The sequence below is a fragment of the Silurus aristotelis genome (genome assembly GCF_946808225.1).
Source record: "Silurus aristotelis genome assembly, chromosome: 5".
Taxonomy (NCBI): domain Eukaryota; kingdom Metazoa; phylum Chordata; class Actinopteri; order Siluriformes; family Siluridae; genus Silurus; species Silurus aristotelis.
Genome location: NC_139578.1, coordinates 29,757,827 through 29,780,326, shown reverse-complemented (window position 1 = coordinate 29,780,326; position 22,500 = coordinate 29,757,827). Strand labels below are relative to the sequence as shown.

The window sequence follows — 22,500 nt, the reverse complement described above, 5'->3', positions numbered from 1 at the left end:
TACAGATCTGTATGGGTTCCTCCGCCGTGGCCATAACTCGGCCGTCTCGGGAAACCAGCGCGGCTCGAACGCTGCCACTGCCCACGTCCACGCCCACGTAACAACCATCCTCCATGGGCGAAGTGACGCTCGTCATTTATCTGTACACAAAAGACAAGTGTGTGTGTGTGTGTGTGTGTGTGTGTGTGTGTGTGTGTGTGTGTGTGTGTGTGTGTGATACAGACATAGAGTTGTTCCCACGTATTGACTGACGGCTAATTCAACATACTATAGAGTTTTAGATACAAACTCAGGACCATCATTGGGAGATTTTGGAGCATGAACACAAGGAACATGTAACCATAAACGGATAAAAGACTTAATGTGATTGATGTATGTAAAGTGTGGAGTCAATGGACCCATAAGTGCTCGTACAACTATAGTATAAATCCTTAATTATAGCAAGATAAACTGAGTTAAAGAAAGAGAAAAGACAGTCCATCATTTCTTTAAGGGATAAAAAGGGATGTCGGAAACATCTCAAGAACTTCCGATGTATCTCCAAGAGCCGTCTCCAAAACTATCTTTGAAGAAACAGGCTCTCATGAGGACCGTCTCAGGAAAGGAAGCCTAAGAGCTACCTCTGCTGCAGAGGATAAGTGTAGTAGAATTACCAGCCTCAGAAACCACCGATTTGCCTAAATTCATGTGGCAAACATGTTCCAACATCCACTGTACAGAGGGGACTGCATGAGTCAGGCCTTCAAAATTATAACAAGCAGAAGAGACCACAAGAAATAGACATTAGATCAGTGGAAAACGTTCCTTTATTCAGACGAGTCAAAGTGTGAGATTTTAATTAGACGCACTGAGGGTGAAGGGACGGTTCCTGAATGCGTGGTTCCCACTGTGAACCATGGATGAGGAGGTGTGATGGTGCGGAGATGCTTTGCTGGTGACACTTGGTGATTCAATCTAAATTGAGAGCACACGCTTATTTGTCCCAGAAAGAGAGTGATGAAACTCTGCAAAGGTTTGGGGTGACATGGACCGGAGAGTAAAGGAAATGCAGCCAACAAGCACTCAACACCTCTGGGAACTCTGGGAAATACCTGATGAGGCTCACCGAGAGAAGTGTGTAAAACTGTCCCAAAAGCAAAAGGTGTCTGAAGAATTCAGAATATCAAATATTTTCTGGGTTATTTAACAGGATTTTGTTTACGACATGATTTCATATGTGTTCTTTCATACTTTGGACGTCTTCACTATTAATGTACAGTGTTGGAAATAATACAAATAATGGAAAATATATATATATATATATAAATTCAATTAATTAATAAAAAATATATAAATAATAATAATAATTATAATAATAATAAAAAAAATTATTATATATATAATAAAAATAATAAAAAAATAAAAAAATAATTACAAATAATAATAAATAAAATAATAAACAATAAACATTAAATACATTTTATTTTATTATATATATATATATATATATATATATATATATATATATATATATATATATATATATATAATAAAATAATGAATAATAATAATTATAAAAATATAAATAATTACAATTACAATTACAATTATATCATATTATATTATTTTATATATATATATATATATATATATATATATATAATATTTTACTGACTGATGCTTCGGATTATGCTCCAGACCACGGTATAATATAGTTTGCAGTGCTTTCCAACATGTAGATATTAATTTTTCCCTCTAAAATACAAAAATAAATACATGTATAAATAAATATATAAATAAAGCGTGCTTTACTTTGATATAAACACATACAGGAGGCGGGCCAGCTGGTCACGTGACCCAAACCATTCCGTTTGTACCTTTAATTTTTAATTATTATTTTTATTATTATATCCGTTATTTTGGGATTTTACAGTTATTTCTATGTATATTTTAGTTTTAGTTTTATTTCTAATATATAAACTCACACTGTAGGGTTGTTGTTGTTACTGAACGCAGCTCGTTGAGGAGATAAACTCAGATAAAAAAAAAGTCTAAATATTTAATAAACATGGTATAAAATGCAGAAGAATAATAATAAGTGATTAATATTGATTTGTTTACCCGGAAGTGACACGCGCGCTTCTGAAAACACACAAACACCTCGAGCGCTGCAGCTGCTACTGAGATGTACAGACTTTGAGCTACGGCGAGAGAGAGGAACCAAACCGCGAAACAAAAATAAACTCGCGCTGACGTCACTGCGAATATTATTCAACAAATAAACATAAATAATCAGTATTAGTTTTACTGCTGTGTGTGTGTGTGTGTGGGGGGGGGGGATTTAAAAGAAAGCACGACAGAAAGAAAACCTTAGTGAGAGAGAGAGAGGGAAGTAAGTAAGCAAGAAAGAAGGTAAAAAAGAAAATAAGAAACCCAGATAGATAGTAAGAAAGAATGAAAAAACAGATAGATAGATAGATAGATAGATAGATAGATAGATAGATAGATAGATAGATAGATAGATAGATAGATAGATAGATAGATAGATAGATAGATAGATAGAACCCCAGGTAGAGAAAGAAAGAAAGAAAGAAAGAAAGAAAGAAAGAAAGAAAGAAAGAGAACCCAAGATAGAATAAAGAAGGAAAGAAAGAACCCCAGATAGAAGTAAAGAAAGAATTAAAGAAAGAAAGAAGTAAAGAAGTAAAGAAAGAAAGAAAGAAGTAAAGATGTAAAGAAAGAAAGAAGTAAAGAAGTAAAGAAAGAAGTAAAGAAAGAAAGAAGTAAAGAAAGAAGTAAAGAAGTAAATAAGTAAAGAAAGAAAGAAAGAAGTAAAGAAAGAAGTAAAGAAAGAAAGAAGTAAAGAAGTAAATAAGTAAAGAAAGAAAGAAAGAAGTAAAGAAAGAAGTAAAGAAAGAAAGAAGTAAAGAAGTAAATAAGTAAAGAAAGAAAGAAAGAAAGAAGTAAAGAAAGAAGTAAAGAAAGAAGTAAAGAAGTAAATAAGTAAAGAAAGAAAGAAAGAAGTAAAGAAAGAAGTAAAGAAAGAAGTAAAGAAGTAAAGAAATGAAGGACACATGTGTATAACAGCTGGAGTGACTCTGAGTGTATTTGAGTGGTAAAGGTGTCTCTGATGTGAGCAGGTTCACTGATGTATTGTGGTGTGAAGGATAAATAAATAAATAAATAAATAAATAATAATTCACACACAGGACGTCGTGATCAGCAGATTTGATCCTGAGTTTTTCAGACACGATATGATTTCATCAACCTGCCAGGACATGAAGCTGTAAGTTTGTATGGAAAGACGAGTCGTCTCAGTGATTCATCACAGAGTCACTACAGCAGTGTGTGTGTGTGTGTGAGTGTGTGTGTGTGTGTGTGCCTCTGTTTGTGTTTATATAATCTGCATTCTTTAGCATTTTAAGTTCAGCTGAAAAGAGAAAATCCTGATAATTCCACATATGGAGGGAGGGAGTGAATGAACGAAGGATGGATGGAAGGAATAAAGATATTTGTTGACGTTTTAATTTATATACAATAATATTTTATAATATTTTTGATATTTTATATATTTTGTAGCCAAGCAGGAATTTTCTTTTAAATTGTACAGAACCGTGAATGTTGTGTACTTTTACACACCTGATATAAATTATATACATTATATATATATATATATAGTGTAAATATAAAACTGTGTCTATCCTCAGAAGAAAACCAGAGAACCCTGAGGAAACCCTTCCACTGAGCCTGAATCTCAGAATCTCAAGACGGATCAGATGTTATCCTCAGCATGGAACCCTGGAGCTCTGATCTTCCATCTTGCTCACACACACACACACACACACACACACACACACACACACACACACACACACAATGGAGAAGTAAGAAGCGAAAGAAGGACTCGGCCTGGGTGAAAAAAAACCCCGTTCCAAGCTAAGATTGTTTTTTCGACTCCCAGTGCCAAATTCCTCCACGTGTTTGTTGTCGTGCAGCCGAGGCAACCATGCCACACGGCGGGGGTCTGAGGAGCGAACCAAGCCTACGGTGGACACGTGTGTCATCCTGGATGTGGGGGGAAAAGTGTTTTTTTTTTTCTTTAATTGTAACTACAAACATCTCATGAACTTTATATGCCACCTGGTTTTGATCATATGGATGCATTGCCACCAGGTCTGGTGCTCGGACACTTTTTCTCAGCACTGCACCATAAACCCGAGTACAGTCACCAGATCTTCCAGAGCACTACGTAATCCCAAGGTGCACCGCTGAATGAATCAGGGCATTACCTAATCCCATGAAGCATTGCGCTGGGCGGGTGGGTAAGGGGTGGTATCTGGAGTGCCTTCACCACGCCCATCTCGGTCTCATGGACCAGTGAGTGTTGTTTAACATGACATCATCTTTATTTGCAGGTCTCGAGCTCCGCCGTGCCTCCTGGACCGAGTGGAGGAGTGAAGAGAGAAAAAAAACTCAACCAAACTTTTTTGGTTTCCACGTCGGAAGTGGAAAAAATGTTTTCAGGATCTTCAGGAGAAAAAACTTCAGTGGAAAAGTTGATTTTTTAGTTTATGAGAATTGAATTGAAGCACTTTGAAGGTGTTTCTTGCGCAGGTTTTGGGTTCTTCCGTTCTCTTTTTTGGAAAGAACATGGATGGTGTGTTTTATAATGAAGCTCTGGATGGGGTTTTAAACCATCATCATCTTCATCATCATCATCATCATCATCATAACGGTGAGACAGGAGGACACGGCTACGGCGCCATGACGCGCAACCTGAACCTGAACCTGAGCCTGAACGTGAACCTGAGCGCGGCCGACGCGCACGAGGCGCTCGCACTCACGTCGCCCGACCTCCACGTCCTCAGGCTCACGTCGCCTGAGCTCGAGCGGCTCATCATGCAGTCGTGCGGGGGGTCGAACGCGTCCACGCCGGTCGCGGGGGGTCCGCCGCGCGTTTTCCCCGCGCCCAAACGCGGCGCCGACGAGCACGACGCATTCGCCCCGGAGGAGTTTCGGTGTCACCAGAGGATGAACGGCGACCCCGATGAGGATGTCCCACCACCACCACCTGTAGCTCACGGCACGTCTCATAGCTTTGAGGAGCAGCTGAGCCAAACGTGGGGGGACACCGCCATCTCCGCGTACCCCGACGCACCTCCGTGCGCGCACCTTCCGCAGTTCGCCTGCGCGCCGGCGCTCAAGGACGAGTCGCAGAAAGTCCCCGAGACGCCCCCGCTGTCTCCCATCGACATGGAGGACCAGGAGCGGATTAAAGCCGAGAGGAAGCGCATGAGGAACCGCGTGGCCGCCTCCAAGTGCCGCAAGCGGAAGCTGGAGAGGCTGGCGCGGCTGGAGGAGCGTGTGAGCCGCTTGTCCGGGGAAAACGGAGAGCTGCGCGGCGCCGCCGACACGCTCAGGGACCAGGTGGCGCAGCTCCGACACCAGCTCCTGGATCACATCAAGAGCGGCTGCAAGCTCCTCAGTCAGCAGCTACAAACTGTTACAGAGTTTTAAAGGTGCGGTCTGTCTTTTTTTTTTTTTTCTATTTTTTTATTTGCAACAACCTCAAACATCTCAGATTCAACCATGGTAGACCCCCATATCCCCCCTATTCAATTCAGACTTCTGTATACTTATTCATTTCTGGCCCAGAAATGACTTCCACCTTTTGTTTGGTTGTTTATTTGCTTGTTTCTTTCCAAAAAGGAAAAAAAAAATTGCACCTTACTCTACACACTGTTCCCCATCAGATTTTTTTCACTCAAGAACATCAGGGCCAGATGTGCGAAAATCACATCCAGCCCCTTTAATTTTTTTAATCAAACAGCACTATGGGCTATAAACTCGTCTTCCAATTTTCCTCCTATCAAGGTACTTTAAAAAAAAAAAAGGAGGACTATGATGGGGTCTCAGGTGGCACAGATGGTACGGTTCAGTGCCACTTGAAAGGGGCCGGGGGTCCGGTTTCGGGGTTTATCTGGGTTTTGTGGTTTTCCTCATCACAAAAAAAGTGCTGGTGACTAACTCTTTTGTGTAGATAGATAGATAGATAGATAGATAGATAGATAGATAGATAGATAGATAGGAGTGTGTGTGTGTGTATTCCCACCTTCTCAGGCCTGGTTTTCCTGTTTCCCGTCTCCCCTGTGACCCTGAGTAACCTCTATAGAGCACTTACTGACTATAAATGACTCAGTTTTATATTAACACATGACGTCATCCCCCCCCACTGTTCTTTATACTAAATACAGTTTTGCACTGTTGTAAGTTTTTTTCTACAACCTGTTTCCTACATTATGTACAAAAATAAAATATTGTATACGTATTTTATATTCTCGCTCCTGAACCTGTGTAAGTAAATAAACAGATCTGTGTAAACGAAATGAACGAATCGCTTTCTACGATCGTGCACGTGACTCGTGGGCATCCGAAGGCGAGAAACGTGAGATTCTCACACCGATGTTATAATGCATGATTAAATATTTACAATATATTTATATATAATACTGCTATAAATATAATAATAACCTCCACTCGTCTGGAAGGTGGTACATGAGGGTGTTCTAATTCATGGTTTTTAACAGGGTTAGAGCTTAATTGCAGGAGATCTTCCACATCTTCCCGATCATATGTAAAGTAGATCTTCATGGAGTTTGCTTTGTGCACAGGAGCATCATCATGCTGGAACAGGTTTGGGTCTCCGAATTCTAATGAAGGGAAAATTTTAACCAACCACATGCAAAAACATCATATACAGTTGTGTGCCTCCATCTTTGTGGCAACAGTTGGAGAACCCATATGTCTGGAAGTCAGGTGTCCCAATACTTTACAATCAATTATCGTGCAGATGTTTGTTCTGCAGATCATCTCACTGCTGGAAGTCTGCTGCGAAATGAAATATAGGCTCAACAGCAGATCCAGAGTGCAGCTGCACAGCTTCTTTTCAGCCTTCTGAAGTTCTTCTATAGCAGCTTACTGACTAGAACAGGTTTCCTAATACCTCCATCTCTCCATCTTCTACCACTGCTCCCTCCATCCTCTACCACTGATCCTTCCTTCCTTCCTCTACCGTTGATCCCTCCATCCTTTACCATTGATCCATCCATCCTCTATTGCTAATCCATCCATCCATCCTCTACTGCTGATCCATCCTTCCTCTACTGATAATCCATCCATCCTCTACTGCTGATCCATCCTTCCTCTACTGCTAATCCATCCATCCTCTACCGCTGATACCTCCATCCTTTACCACTGTTCCTTCCATCTTTTACCATTGACTCTTTCATCCTCTACCGCTGATTCCTCCATCATCTACCGCTGATCCCTTCAGCCTCTATCCTGGATCCTTTCATCTTCTACTTCTGTTTCCTCCATTCTTTACCACTGATCCTTCCATTCTTCCCAATGTATCCTTCCATCCTCTACCGCTGATCCCTCCACCCTTTACCATTAATCCTTCTATCCTCTACCGCTGATCCCTCCACCCTTTACCATTAATCCTTCCATCCTCTACTGCTGATCCCTCCATACTTTACCACCACCTTGAATCAGCCAGGATAAAACGACAGAATAAAGAATTTAGGAGCAATATATAAACAGAAATATTAGAATTAGAATAAGGCTCCTGGGGTGGAGCGCAACGACACTTCGGGGATTCCAAAAGAATTAAACTGAGCGTTTTTGTACGCGACAGAGTGGCCGGATAACGTTTTACTCGTGAGCAGCACTTCCTGCTGATTAGTGGGCGGGATAGAAAAATAAGGAAAAGGATTGGAAATGAGAGGAACGTCATGTCTGTGCAGTGAAAACGTGAACTGTATTTCATTAGTAAAAAAAATATATTAACAAAAGCACATAGGCATCAACCGTATAAATTCAAACAGGATGTGGAAGTCTGCACTGTCCGTACGCAGTCCAGTTGTAGGACAGAAAGAAATGGGCGTGGCCTCAGCAGAGTGACAGACCCTCCTTGGCGGCTAGACGCTGTCTGTGGATGTTGTCCTGCTCGAGCTCCTCGTGACTCGGGTGCCAGAGGCGGGCGAGAATGCGCTCCATGTTCAGAGCGTACATGGTGTGAGAGGGCATCGCGCTCCGGTGTACCTGACCACACACACACACACACACACACACACACACAGTTTTGGGTTGAAGTTGGTTTTAAAAAAATGAGGCTTTTCATGGCTTTTCCAAGATTTGAATTTTGAAATTTGCAAAAGTTAAGCAAATAAGCCCCGCCCATGCACTCTAAACATTCAACAGAAATGAGACCTGAAGTTCAGAAATGCTGCCTGCGCATTATTACACCACAGTAATACTGAGGGTTACTGAGTATAAGTACATAAAGTAATGGGAATATTCAGGAATATTCAGGTTATTGAAATAATCCCCCGGTAAATTGAGTCACCTGTAGAGCCTCCAGTAGGTCGTAGATACTGATGGGAGGCAGAGGGGCGGGGGCACTGGTTCCAGAACAGGCCAATAGGAAAGCAGCCTGCTGTTCGGCATCGTCTGGAGACACCCTGGAGGGCGGGGCAGCCGGCAGCGAGGCGCTGGAAGGGGGGCTGCGGGGAGAATAGATAAACACGAATGTCACCTCGGTGCACTGCTACATCCTGGTTACTATACGTGCTCGCTGCATGATGCGGGGAAACAGCGACGTCATGGAGATATGCGCACGTGTACACATGCTCGAACACACACACATACACCACTATAGACACACGTGTATTATTAGAAAGAGTCAAAAAGCAAACAAGAATTAAGCATGAACACACAATAAATGGGCAACTCGACAGCTGAATCGTCCAGCCACACATTTAATTAGTGTTATAAAGTGAAAAGTATATAGTGTATAGAATCAAGTATAAAATATAAGCTATAGAACATAGAGTATAAAACAGTATACAGTACAGAATAAAGTAGTGTATAGAAAACAGAATAGAGTATATAGAGTAAAAAATAGAATAGTGTATAATATTAGGTAAACAAAATAGTATGGAATATACAGTATAGAATAAAGAATAAAGTACAGAATATAGAGTATAGAATAGAATATAAAATTAAGTACAGAATAGAATATAGAGTATAGAATAGAATATAAAATATAGAATATAAAGAAAAGAACGTACGTATAGTATAGAATACTATACTACATATAGTAAAAAAAAAAAAAAAGAAAAAAAAAAGATAGAGTAAAGTATAAAATATTGAGTGTAGAATATAGGGTATAGAATATAGAGTGTAAGGTATAGAATATAAAATGAAGTAAAGCAATATAAAAAAGTGTTTTGGGTCATTGTCCGGTTGCATGACCTGCGACTGAGACCAAGCTTTCTGACACTGGCCAGCACATTTCTCTCTAGAATCACTTGATAGTCTTCAGATTTCATTGTACCCTGCACAGATTCAAGGCTCCCTGTGCCAGATGCAGCAAAGCAGCCCCAGAACATAACCGAGCCTCCTCCATGTTTCACAGTAGGGACAGTATTCTTTTCTTGATATGCTTCATTTTTCCTTCTATGAACATAGTGCTGATGTGCCTTGGCAAAAAGTTCAATTTTTGTCTCATCTGTCCATAGGACATTCTCCCAGAAGCTTTGGCATATTCCAGTCTAGCTTTTTTATGATTTGTTGTCCTCCTTGGTCGTCTCCCATGTAGTCCACTTTGGCTCAAACAACGACGGATGGTGCGATCTGACACTGATGTTCCTTGAACATGGAGTTCACCTCGGATCTCTTTAGAAGTCTTTCTGGGCTCTTTTGTTACCATTCGGATTATCCGTCTCTTTGATTCGTCATCAATTTTCCCCCTGCGGCCACGTCCAGGAAGGTTTACTACAGTCCCATGAATCTTAAATTTCTGAATAATATGTGCAACTGCAGTCAGAGGAACATCTAGCTGCTTGGAGATGGTCTTATAGCCTTTACCTTTATCATGCTTGTCTATAATTTTCTTTCTAATCTCCTGAGACAACTCTTTCCTTCACTTCCTCTGGTCCATGTTGAGTGTGGTACACACCATGTCACCAGACGACACAGTGACTACCTGGAGCACTATATATAGACCCACTGACTGATAAGATTGTGGACACCTGTGATGCTAATTACTGTACACACCTTGAATTAACATGTCCCTTTGGTCAAATTATTTTCAGTCTTTTCTAGGGGTACCATCATTTTTGTCCAGACCTGTTCCATTTCATTTTTTAAATAATTCAGTTGAAGCCTGGTTGAAAAGCAATGTCTGACTTTCATTGGTTAACATTCATAGAATCTCTATTTATTATTATTTTTGTCAGATTAAAGTTTTTTCTGTGACCATTGACCACGAGTTTTTCTTTAATTGACTGAAGGGTACCAACAATTTTATCCACGTGTGTATATAATATAGAGTATAAGGTATAGAATATAAAGTAGAGTATAGAATATAGAGTATAGAATATAGAGTATAGAATATAGAGTATAGAATGGAGTATAGAATATAGAGTATAGGGTATGGAATAAAAATTAAGTATAGAATATAGAATATAGAGTATAGAATGGAGTATAGAATATAGAGTATAGAATGGAGTATAGAATGGAGTATAGAATATAGGGTATGGAATAAAAATTAAGTATAGAATAGAGTATAGAATGGAGTATAGAGTATAGAATATAGAGTATAGAATATAGAATGGAGTATAGAATATGGAGTATAGAATATAGGGTATGGAATAAAAATTAAGTATAGAATATAGAATGGAGTATAGAATGGAGTATAGAATATAGAGTATAGAATATAGAGTAGTCTGGGGTTCAAGCCCCGGTATCGCCAAGCTGCCACTCTTGGGCCCTTGAGCAAGGCCCTTAACCCTCTATGCTCCGGGGGTCCCTTACGAGGGAAATATCAAGGTCCGTGACGTGGGGCCGCCTTCCCGTGGGCTCACCACCTGCAGGAGGGACCGTAAGGGACGGTGCTGTGAGAAATGGGCAGCAGGCGGGGGCCTGCTTAGACTGCTGCCCCCGCGACCCGAATTACGGATAAGCGGGAGAAAATAAATGAATGAATATAGAGTATAGAATATAGAGTATAGGGTATGGAATAAAAATTAAGTATAGAATATAGAGTATAGAATATAGAGTATAGGGTATGGAATAAAAATTAAGTATAGAATATAGAATATAGAGTATAGAATTTAGTGTATAGAATATAGAGTATAGAATATAGAATATAGAATGGAGTATAGAATATAGTGTATAGAATATAGAGTATAGGGTATGGAATAAAAATTAAGTATAGAATATAGAGTATAGACTATAGAGTATAGAATTGAGAATAGAATATAGAGTATAGAATGGAGTATAGAATATAGAGAAGAGAATATAGAGTATAGAATATAGAGTATAGAATGGAGTGTATAGAATATAGTGTATAGAATATAGTGTATAGAATATAGTGTATAGAATATAGAGTATAGAATATAGAGTATAGAATGGAGTATAGAATATAGAGTATAGAATATAGAATTGAGTATAGAATATAGAGTATAGAATATAGAGTATAGAATGGAGTATACAATATAGAGTATAGAATGGGGTATAGAATATAGAGTATAGAATATAGAGTATAGAATATAGTGTATAGAATATAGAGTATAGAATATAGAGTATAGAGTATAGTGTATAGAGTATAGAGTATAGAATATAGTGTATAGAGAATAGAATATAGAGTATAGAATATAGAGTATAGAATATAGAGTATAGGGTATGGAATAAAAATTAGGTATAGAATATAGAGTATAGAATATAGAATTGAGTATAGAATATAGAGTATAGAATATAGAGTATAGAATGGAGTATACAATATAGAGTATAGAATGGGGTATAGAATATAGAGTATAGAATATAGAGTATAGAATGGAGTATAGAATATAGTGTATAGAATATAGAGTATAGAGTATAGTGTATAGAGTATAGAGTATAGAATATAGTGTATAGAGAATAGAATATAGAGTATAGAATATAGAGTATAGAATATAGAGTATAGAATATAGAGTATAGTGTATAGAGTATAGTGTATAGAGTATAGTGTATAGAATATAGTGTATAGAGTATAGAATATAGTGTATAGTGTATAGAATATAGAGTATAGTGTATAGAATATAGAGTATAGTGTATAGAGTATAGTGTATAGAGTATAGTGTATAGAATATAGTGTATAGGGTATGGAATAAAAATTAAGTATAGAATATAGAGTATAGACTATAGAGGATAGAATTGAGTATAGAATATAGAGTATAGAATGGAGTATAGAATATAGAGAAGAGAATATAGAGTATAGAATATAGAGTATAGAATGGAGTGTATAGAATATAGTGTATAGAATATAGAGTATAGAATATAGAGTATAGAATGGAGTATAGAATATAGAGTATAGAATGGAGTATAGAATATAGAGTATAGAATATAGAGTATAGAATATAGAGTATAGAATATAGAGTATAGAATGGAGTATAGAATATAGAGTATAGAATATAGTGTATAGAATGGAGTATAGAATATAGAGTATAGAATGGAGTATAGAATTGAGTATAGAATATAGAGTATAGGGTATGGAATAAAAATTAAGAATAGAATATAGAGTATAGAATATAGAATTGAGTATACAATATAGAGTATAGAATATAGAGTATAGAATATAGAGTATAGAATGAAGTATACAATATAGAGTATAGAATGGGGTATAGAATATAGAGTATAGAATAGAGTATAGAATATAGAGTATAGAATGGAGTATAGAATATAGTGTATAGAATATAGAGTATAGAATATATAGAGTATAGAATATAGTGTATAGAGTATAGAATATAGAGTATAGAATATATAGAGTATAGAATATAGTGTATAGAGTATAGAATATAGTGTATAGAATATAGAGTATAGAATATATAGAGTATAGAATATAGAGTATAGAGTATAGTGTATAGAGTATAGTGTATAGAGTATAGTGTATAGAGTATAGTGTATAGAGTATAGAATATAGTGTATAGAGTATAGAATATAGTGTATAGAGTATGTGTATAGAATATAGAGTATAGTGTATAGAGTATAGAATATAGTGTATAGAGTATAGTGTATAGAATATAGAGTATAGTGTATAGAATATAGAGTATAGAATATAGAATAGAGCAGGGGACACCAGGTCGCCCGCAAGGACCACATGAATCGCCCGCGAGCCTTTTCTAAAAATATCTGTTTCCTACCTTGTTAAATGATTGTTGATAATTATTGTGAGAAATCATTAACATGATGAGTGTCTTCACATAGATCAGGGGTGTCAAACTCAGTGTCAAATCCGACCCGACGTCCAATTACATCTGGCCCGTGAGATGATTTTATATTAATCTATTATTATTGTTATTAATGTCCCGGCGATATGAAGCGCTGATAAACACAAACTACAGATCCCACAATGCAGCGCTTCAGCTGTCTTACTTAACACTAGACTACCTGGGAACAATCCAGCGTCAATCAAGTCGAGCTTCTGTTGATGTATTTAACCCTATTGTACAGTTATTGTGAAACAGCGCCTCACAGTGGTGAAGAGAAAAGTGTATCCTGAGTAGATGTTTACTGACACTGCTGGTAAACACGTGTGTGTTATTAGTGGAGCGAATGTGGCTGTAATTAAGAAATAAAAATCTAAGACGGAACTACGAGACAAAACATCAGGAGAAGCTGAAAAACCCGAATGCAGAGCAGAAGATCCAGAAAGGAGAAGAGTTAAAGAAGAATCTCACATTTCAGCAGACGTTTTTTAACCAGAGCAAAATCACAAAGTGAAGCTGGTGTGAAAACAGAGGAGAAATCAGAGTCACATCAGCCGGTTATTTACTGAGGGAGAGTTTCTGAAGAGCTGCATGATGAAGCTGTGAGACGTCTGGTGTTTGACTGGAGATATTTTTATGGAGAGCAAAAAATATTTTAAGTTATTTAAAGTTTGAATTTATTTATTCTGGAATAATATTCCTGTCTGTATTTAATTATAGTTAATTAAATTGTGCAAATTTGTTATTTCAGAAGTGTGTATCAAACTGGTAGCCCACATTCACATTAGTCAGTACTCAAGTAGCAGCTCTCGGTGTCAAAAAGGTTGGTGACCCCTGATATAAAATAGAGTATAAAATAGAGTATAAAATAGAGTATATAAAATAGAGTCTAGAATACAGAATCGAGTACAGAATCGAGTATAGAATCGAGTACAGAATCGAGTATAGAATCGAGTACAATATCGAGTACAGAATCGAGTACAATATCGAGTACAGAATCGAGTACAGAATCGAGTACAATATCGAGTACAGAATCGAGTACAGAATCGAGTACAATATCGAGTACAGAATCGAGTACAGAATCGAGTACAGAATCGAATATAGAATCGAGTACAGAATCGAGTAGTATAAGTGAGAGGTGGAGACTCACCACTCAGTGACGGTGTGATACGCTGCCAGGCTGTTCTTCAGGTACGGCTGTGGTGCGACGTCGCTGCCAAACGCGTACTGGAAATGTCCTTCTCTCAGACGGTAGGCTTTTCTCCTCGACACCACTGCAGTGAGCAGGTCTTTCAAATGCACCTGAACATCAAGATCCAACAGAAAACCAATATCTTTAATAATAATAATAACAAAAAAAAATCTTTATTCTCCAACACACACACACACACACACACACACACACACACACCTTGAGTGCGCACACCACAGTGCTCACGGCGTCCTCGGTCACGTTGTCGAGACCCATCTCGAAGGCGCTCACCATCATGCGAGCCTCCAGCTGCCCCCTGGTGGGCAGTAAGAGCGTGTGAGCGCTGAGCTTCATCATCTCTTCCTCCTCCGCTCGGGACTCACGAGGGCTGAACGTCTGTGCGCTGCTCAGTGGGTTCTGAGGCTGGAAGCGATGCTGGACAGAGACAGATGGAGAAGATCAGCAGACATCTAACACACAGAAAAAAAAAAAAAAAACAACCACAACAACAACAACAACAACAAAAGAAAAGGAAAAAAATAAAAAAAGGAGTTACGTCAAATTTCTGGCGCACGGAGGAAAATTTCTTTTTGCCTTTGGGCTTGGCGGGCTTCGAGGCAGAACCCCCGGACCACTGCAGCGAGCCGGGACCCTCTGTTGGGGAAAAAGAAAGAAAAAAAGTATAAATATATTATATATATATATATATAAAAAAAGTCTTCATAGCTGCAGCTTTTGGACTATTTTGTGCAGCACGTGTTGAATCCTACCTGGTGTGGATACGATGATCTGGCAACGCGTGAGAATGGCCAACAGGAAGTCATTGTGGACGTGAACTACAAACAGGGGAAAGGAGGGAAAAAACGTGTCAGTGGAAAATCAGTGTTTTCTGATGTCTTCAGGAGTTTCTCTTCAGTACCACTTACAGAGAAACGGGAAAAAAGAGCCACGTTTATATTAGAGCCGTCACCGTTCACGTGCTAATGACGTGTTCACGCATTTCTGTTTTACTTAAAATATCAATAAATATAGAAGAGGCGAAATAAAACCTTTAAACGCAACACATTTATTCACGGCGCCCTTTCTTTAACGTGTCAAATCTCAAATCAGCACCACGATCCGACCTTGATGCGCAGATCCGGCAATTAAAGCCGTCCGTGTGGAAACATAACAAAAGGTACGTCTGGTGTCCTGATTATTTACATCATTTCAAACACCATCATTACTGTAACTACACCACACCATAAAGTCCCTGACAGACAGATAGATTCTCTCTCTCTCTCTCTCTCTCTCTCTCTCTCTCTCTCTCTCTCTCTCTCTCTCTCTCTCTCCCTCCCTCCCTCCCTCCCTCCCTCCCTCCCTCTATCTGTCCAGCATTTCTCGTTTATATGAACCTCATTTTAAAAGTAAAATCTCACCGTTATCGTGTCCCAGAAGTCGACGGGCCTCAACATCAAACTCCTCTTTACTGATTTTCTGTTTAAACCACAGCTTTAGATTCGCCCAGTAACTACAACAAACAAACAAACAAACAAACAAACAAACAAACATACGAATAAACATGAACATAAAAACAAGCATAAAACCATCTAGAGTGTGTGCAGTTACTAGATTACATTTATTTTCATGTTATAGAGTTATTTTATCCAACCATCCACCTCATCTATCCATCTATATATCTAATCATTCATTTTCCATCCATCCATCTATCTATCTATCTATCTATCTATCTATCTATCTATCTATCTATCTATCTATCTATGCATCCATCCATCCATCCATCCATCCATCCATCCATCCATCCATCCATCAATGCATGAATCTATCCATCCATTCCAGTTTATTCATCCATCGAACCATCTATACATACATACTGTACATACATCCATCTGTTTCACAGTTTATTAATTAATCAATGCATCCATCCATATATCAATTTATCTATCCATACCACAGTTTATCCATACCACAGTTTATTCATCCATCTATCCATCCATCCATCCTACAGTTTATCCATCCATCCATCCATCCTACAGTTTATCCATCCATCCATCCATCCTACAGTTTATCCATCCATCAATCCATCCTACAGTTTATCCATCCATCCATCCATCCTACAGTTTATCCATCCATCCATCCATCCTACAGTTTATCCATCCATCCATCCATCCTACAGTCTATCCATCCATCCATCCATCCATCCTACAGTTTATCCATCCATCCATCCATCCATCCATCCTAAAGTTTATCCACCCATCCATCCATCCTACAGTTTATCCATCCATCCATCCATCCTACAGTTTATCCATCCATCCATCCATCCTAGTTTATCCATCCATCCATCTATCCTACAGTCTATCCATCCATCCATCCATCCTACAGTCTATCCATCCATCCATCCATCCTACAGTTTATCCATCCATCCATCCATCCTAGTTTATCCATCCATCCATCCATCCTACAGTCTATCCATCCATCCATCCATCCATCCATCCATCCTACAGTTTATCCATCCATCCATCCATCCATCCTACAGTTTATCCACCCACCCATCCATCCATCCTACAGTTTATCCACCCATCCATCCATCCTACAGTTTATCCATCCATCCATCCATCCATCCTACAGTTTATCCATCCATCCATCCATCCATCCTACAGTTTATCCACCCATCCATCCATCCTACAGTTTATCCACCCATCCATCCATCCTACAGTTTATCCATCCATCCATCCATCCTACAGTTTATCCATCCATTCATCCTACAGTTTATCCATCCATTCATCCTACAGTTTATCCATCCATCCATCCATCCATCCTACAGTTTATCCATCCATCCATCCATCCATCCTACAGTTTATCCATCCATTCATCCTACAGTTTATCCATCCATCCATCCATCCATCCTACAGTTTATCCATCCATTCATCCTACAGTTTATCCATCCATCCATCCATCCATCCTACAGTTTATCCATCCATCCATCCATCCATCCTACAGTTTATCCATCCATTCATCCTACAGTTTATCCATCCATCCATCCATTCATCCTACAGTTTATCCATCCATTCATCCTACAGTTTATCCATCCATCCATCCATCCATCCATCCATCCACTCATTTATTTATCATTCATCTAGATATTTATTCATGTTATTAATTCATACATCCGTTTGTTATCTATCTATCTATCTATCTATCTATCTATCTATCTATCTATCTATCTATCTATCTATCTATCTATCTATCTATCTATCAAACCATTCATTTATCTATCCATCCATTTTCTATCTATCCATCTCTCTTTTATCCATCTCTCCATCTCTCTATCTATATCTATATATATATATATATATATATATATATATATATATATATATATATATATAAATAATCAGTAGTGAAGAACAGTGCAGCACGTGTGCAGTTACTATCACACGTGTATCACGTGTATATTGATGCTAATAGTTATTGATTGGTTTATGTTGAATTAGCAGGTTAGCTACCGGAGCTAACACACACACACACACACACACACACACAGAGCACGGTCTGTCCCTCACACGTGCACTGTGGCATTAAGAGCTGTATTTAATAATAATAATAATAATAATAATAATAATAATAATAATAATAATAATAACTCACTGTTTGATGTTGTCCCCGATCACATCCGTCAGGTTCTTCTTCGCCAGCTCCAGTTCGCTCGCGTGAGCTGCCATGGCGACATCGGCGCCTACCATCGAGCTGAACAAAGCGGGGGAGAGACAGAGAGAGGGCGCACCGGATACCGCCGAGCCTCACCACACTATATACCGAGAAACCGTAAACCGCGCATATACGAACAGATATCGATTATCACCGCACTTCTTTTTTATATTTCTGCCGGGCTAAAACCGGGGTCACGTGACCCGGAGAGCGTTCAGGCTTCCTTTACGTCTCTGTGAAAAAGAAAAACAAACAAACAAGCGCCCCCTGCTGTTTAGGGGTGGTACAGCCCACACCGTGACCAGACAACAACAATAATAATAATAATAATAATTATAATAGTAATAATAATAATAATAATAAACAATAAAATAATAATAATAATAAAATGATAAACAATAGTATCAACATAAAAATAAATAACAATAACAATAATATAATTTCTAAAATAATAATAATAATAATAATAATAATAATAAACAATAAAATAATAATAATAAAATAATAAACAATATTATCAACAGGGGAGTGGTGGCTCCAGCGGTTAAGGCGCTGGGCTGCCGATCGGAAGGTCTGGGGTTCAAGCCCCGGTATCGCCAGGCTGCCACTCTTGGGCCCTTGAGCAAGGCCCTTAACCCTCTATGCTCCGGGGGTCCCTTACGAGGGAAATATCAAGGTCCGTGACGTCGGCGTGACGTGGGGCCGCCTTCCCGTGGGCTCACCACCTGCAGGAGGGACCGTAAGGGACGGTGCTGTGAGGATTGGGCAGCAGTCGAAGGCGGGGGCCTGCTTAGACTGCTGCCCCCGCGACCCGAATTACGGATAAGCGGGAGAAAATGAATGAATGAATGATGAATCAACATAAAAATAAATAACAATAACAATAATATAATTTCTAAAATAATAATAATAATAATAATAAACAATAGTAATAACATAAAAAAATACAAACTCTAAAATAAGATTAATAAACTATAGTAATAACATAAAAATAAATAAGAATAATAAGAATAATAAAAATAAGAATAATTTCCCCAAAAGATAAGCTGATCAGGAAGTTTGAGAAAAATTAAATCTATTAAAAGCAATTCATTTATTTATATTCGTTTATTTATTTTTCTTAAAAAAATACAAAATGAACTACAACAACAACAACAACAACAATAATAATAATCGTTTATAAAAGGATAAGATTATCACGAATATTGAGAATCTATCTATCTATCTATCTATCTATCTATCTATCTATCTATCTATCTATCTATCTATCTATAGAATATTTTGTCCCTCTCAAATCTATTGATTTCTCTCTCTCTCTCTCTCTCTCTCTCTCTCTCTCTCTCTCTCTCTCTCTCTCTTTCTGCCAGCAGAGGGCAGAATAAGTTCGTGTAACTAGAGCTACAACTCTGTGTGTGTGTGTGTGTGTGTGTGTGTGTGTGTGTGTGTGTGTGTGTGTGTGTGTGTGTGTGTGTGTGTGTGTGTGTGTGTGTGTGAGTGTGAAAAACTACACAAAGATCCAGAACACAAGATCTTATAGAAGCAGAAGATCACAATGATGAAGTAATTACTATATTACATTGTTTTGCTTATTAATTATAATGTGACTGTTCCATTGGTGTTTTATTGCGTCTTCAGTCATTCAGTTAAATCTCTGATACACAGCATCCTCTCTTTAATATTCTTTGTATTCAACCCAACATCCTCCCACACATCAATCTCATCACCTCCACAGCCTCTCCTTCTGTTCATCATCCAACCAGGTCCACCTTCTCCATCTCACTCCAGCTTACTGTCAATTGACTAATTCCCTCATGTGTGGGTATGGTCAAGTCAAGTCAAGTCAAGTTTATTTGTATAGCGCTTTTCACAACAGACATTGTCTCAAAGCAGCTTTACAGAAAACAACAGTGAAGGTGAATGGTGTGCGTTTGTCCCTGATGAGCAGCCGTGGCGACAGTGGCAAGGAAAAACTCCCTTAGATGATATGAGGAAGAAACCTTGAGAGGAACCAGACTCAAAGGGGAACCCATCCTCATATGGGTGACATCAAAAGTTTGGTCATAAATCTTTCAACAATACAGAACAATTTGTGATCATCATAGATCCAGCATCAGCTTCTCCATGCCAGGGCCTTTAAACACTCGGCATCTACTTCTCCATGATCATCCATAGGTCCATAATCTTCACGAGGTGGGACGTGACTGGAGCTGGCCAAACCTCAGGATGCCTCGGGATGGGGAGAGAAAGAGAAGCAGTGGAGAGGAATTAGCGTAGCTGCTATTCATGATATTAACAGCACAAGTTGATAATGTGCATGTGATCATATATTCTGGAGCACAAGGTTGTGATGTGATGTGTGTGATGTGTGTTATGTGTAGGCTTTGCTAAAAAGATATGTTTTTAATCTACACTTAAACTGGGAGAGTGTATCTGAACCCCGAACACTGTCAGGAAGACTATTCCAGAGTTTAGGAGCTAAATGTGAAAATGCTCTACCGCCTTTAGTGGACTTTGCTATTCTAGGAACTACTAGAAGCCCAGAGTTTTGAGATCTCAGGGAGCGTGACGGATTGTAGCGTGTTAAAAGACTGGATAGATACATGGGAGCCAAACCATTTAGTGCTTTATAAGTGAGTAGCAGTAGTTTGTAGTCTATTCGAAACTTAATAGGAAGCCAATGTAGGGACGATAAGATTGGGGTTATATGATCGTATTTTCTTGACCTAGTAAGAACTCTTGCTGCAGCATTCTGAACTAACTGAAGCTTGTTTATTAATGATGCAGGACATCCACCTAGTAATGCATTACAGTAGTCTATTCTAGAGGTCATAAACGCATGGAAGAGCTTCTCTGCATCAGATATAGATAACATATTTCTTAGCTTAGAAATATTTCTAAGGTGAAAGAAGGCTGTTTTTGTAACTTGATTGATGTGATTTTTAAAAGATAAGTTGCTGTCTAAAATAACTCCCAATGGTGTGTATGGTGTGTTCCAAAACAACCTTAAAGCCTCGCAGCACTTTAAAAAGTCACTCAGATGTCTGGCAGTCTGTTCTTTTTCGATGGTTAAGTCAAAGAAATCCATAAAACTCCAAATGCAAGGCAGATGCTCAGCAGCAGGAAAATCCACACCACAGCCGTGGATCAACAGGACGGCCCTGTTTCTTTATTACTCAACACGTCAGCGTTGTTTATGAAGAATGTTTGTGATTAATACTGAGGGATTCAGTTTTTCGAGTTAATAAATAGGTCGGCTTGTATATTTTCCAGACAGAAGGATCATCGTTGATGAATGATGGAGACCAATAGAGTGATAATTAATCATATCTGCCATGTCAGTTTTCCTGGCTTTGGGTTCCTTTTAGCCAGAAGACCACGAGGAGGGAGTGGACCTAGACGCAGGACAGCTGGGGTCCTTCAGGATCACGGGCCCTGTGTCTGTTCTCATTATAACCCGGGTTTTGGATGGCAGCGCGGCGGAGCTGAGTGAGTCCAATCATTCCGAGGCGCTGAGTTCGTACGGGTGAGTAATCCCGAACCCAAAACATGGCACAGAGACTTGGGAACTTTCATAAACAATAAAACTTCAAAAGTATCACGGGCTCTTTTCAGATGTTCCATGCTGATTAGTCAGGCTGAACAGGAGAAACAAACAATCACACACTCACACACACACACACACACACACACACACACACACACACACACACACACACACACACACACACACACACACAGGGCTCATTCTGCTTGGGAAAATGTAAAGAGGAGAAGAACAAAACAGACAGAAAGTACAGAAGAGTAGAGAACAGTAAACAACTGCTGGAAGAACAGTAAAAAAAAAAGAGCTGAGATCAGAAAAACAGTAGTGGAAGGAAATGATGGGAGGAGAACAGTAAAGAACAGCTGGGACTCATCGACACTGCTTCGAAACAACTGCAAACATTGTTAAGGAGCAAAGCAGGTAAAAATGTAAGAGAAAATTAAAGAAGAGTCGAGAGCAGAAGCCTGTATTAGTGTACAGTAGAAAACAGTACAGAGGAATACAAATAAGAAAAAGAAACCGAAAAGAAAATAAATGCAACAATAGAATACAATAGAGAACTTTACAGAAGAGTAGAGTACACTAGAGAACTGTAAAGAACAGTACAGAACAGTACATATAGAGAACAGTATAGAACAGCACAGATTATTAGAGAACAGTTCTAAATAATAGGGTATACAAGAATAGGAAAGAACATCATAGAACAGTAAATTACACTAGAGAACAGTGCAGGTTAGTAGAGAACAGTAAAGAACAGTACAGATGAC

General features: G+C 38.7%; 3 protein-coding genes across 3 annotated transcripts in view; 2 read left to right on the top strand and 1 right to left on the bottom strand.

Moving 5' to 3' along the window:
• The first annotated feature begins 3,656 nt into the window (after positions 1-3,656).
• Positions 3,657-6,365, top strand: LOC310726890 (transcription factor Jun-like). The gene has a single exon (XM_083542945.1). The coding sequence runs from the start codon at positions 4,630-4,632 to the stop codon at positions 5,494-5,496; it is 867 nt and encodes a 288-aa protein (XP_083399071.1). The 5' UTR covers positions 3,657-4,629; the 3' UTR covers positions 5,497-6,365.
• Positions 5,511-18,428, bottom strand: tada1 (transcriptional adaptor 1). The gene is made up of 8 exons (XM_083542913.1): positions 18,130-18,428; positions 15,900-15,991; positions 15,252-15,317; positions 15,038-15,135; positions 14,701-14,916; positions 14,440-14,591; positions 8,387-8,543; positions 5,511-8,082 (listed from the first exon to the last, which is right to left on the bottom strand). Exons 1-8 carry the CDS (start codon positions 18,222-18,224, stop codon positions 7,930-7,932), a joined length of 1,029 nt encoding a protein of 342 aa, XP_083399039.1. The 5' UTR covers positions 18,225-18,428; the 3' UTR covers positions 5,511-7,929.
• A 2,902-nt stretch (positions 18,429-21,330) lies between these two features.
• The window catches only part of angptl1b (angiopoietin-like 1b), a 21,646-nt gene continuing 20,476 nt past the window's right edge, over positions 21,331-22,500 (top strand). The window contains exon 1 of the mRNA XM_083542795.1: positions 21,331-21,712. The gene's annotated coding sequence lies outside the window, so the exon portion shown is untranslated. The remainder of the gene's footprint in view (positions 21,713-22,500) is intronic.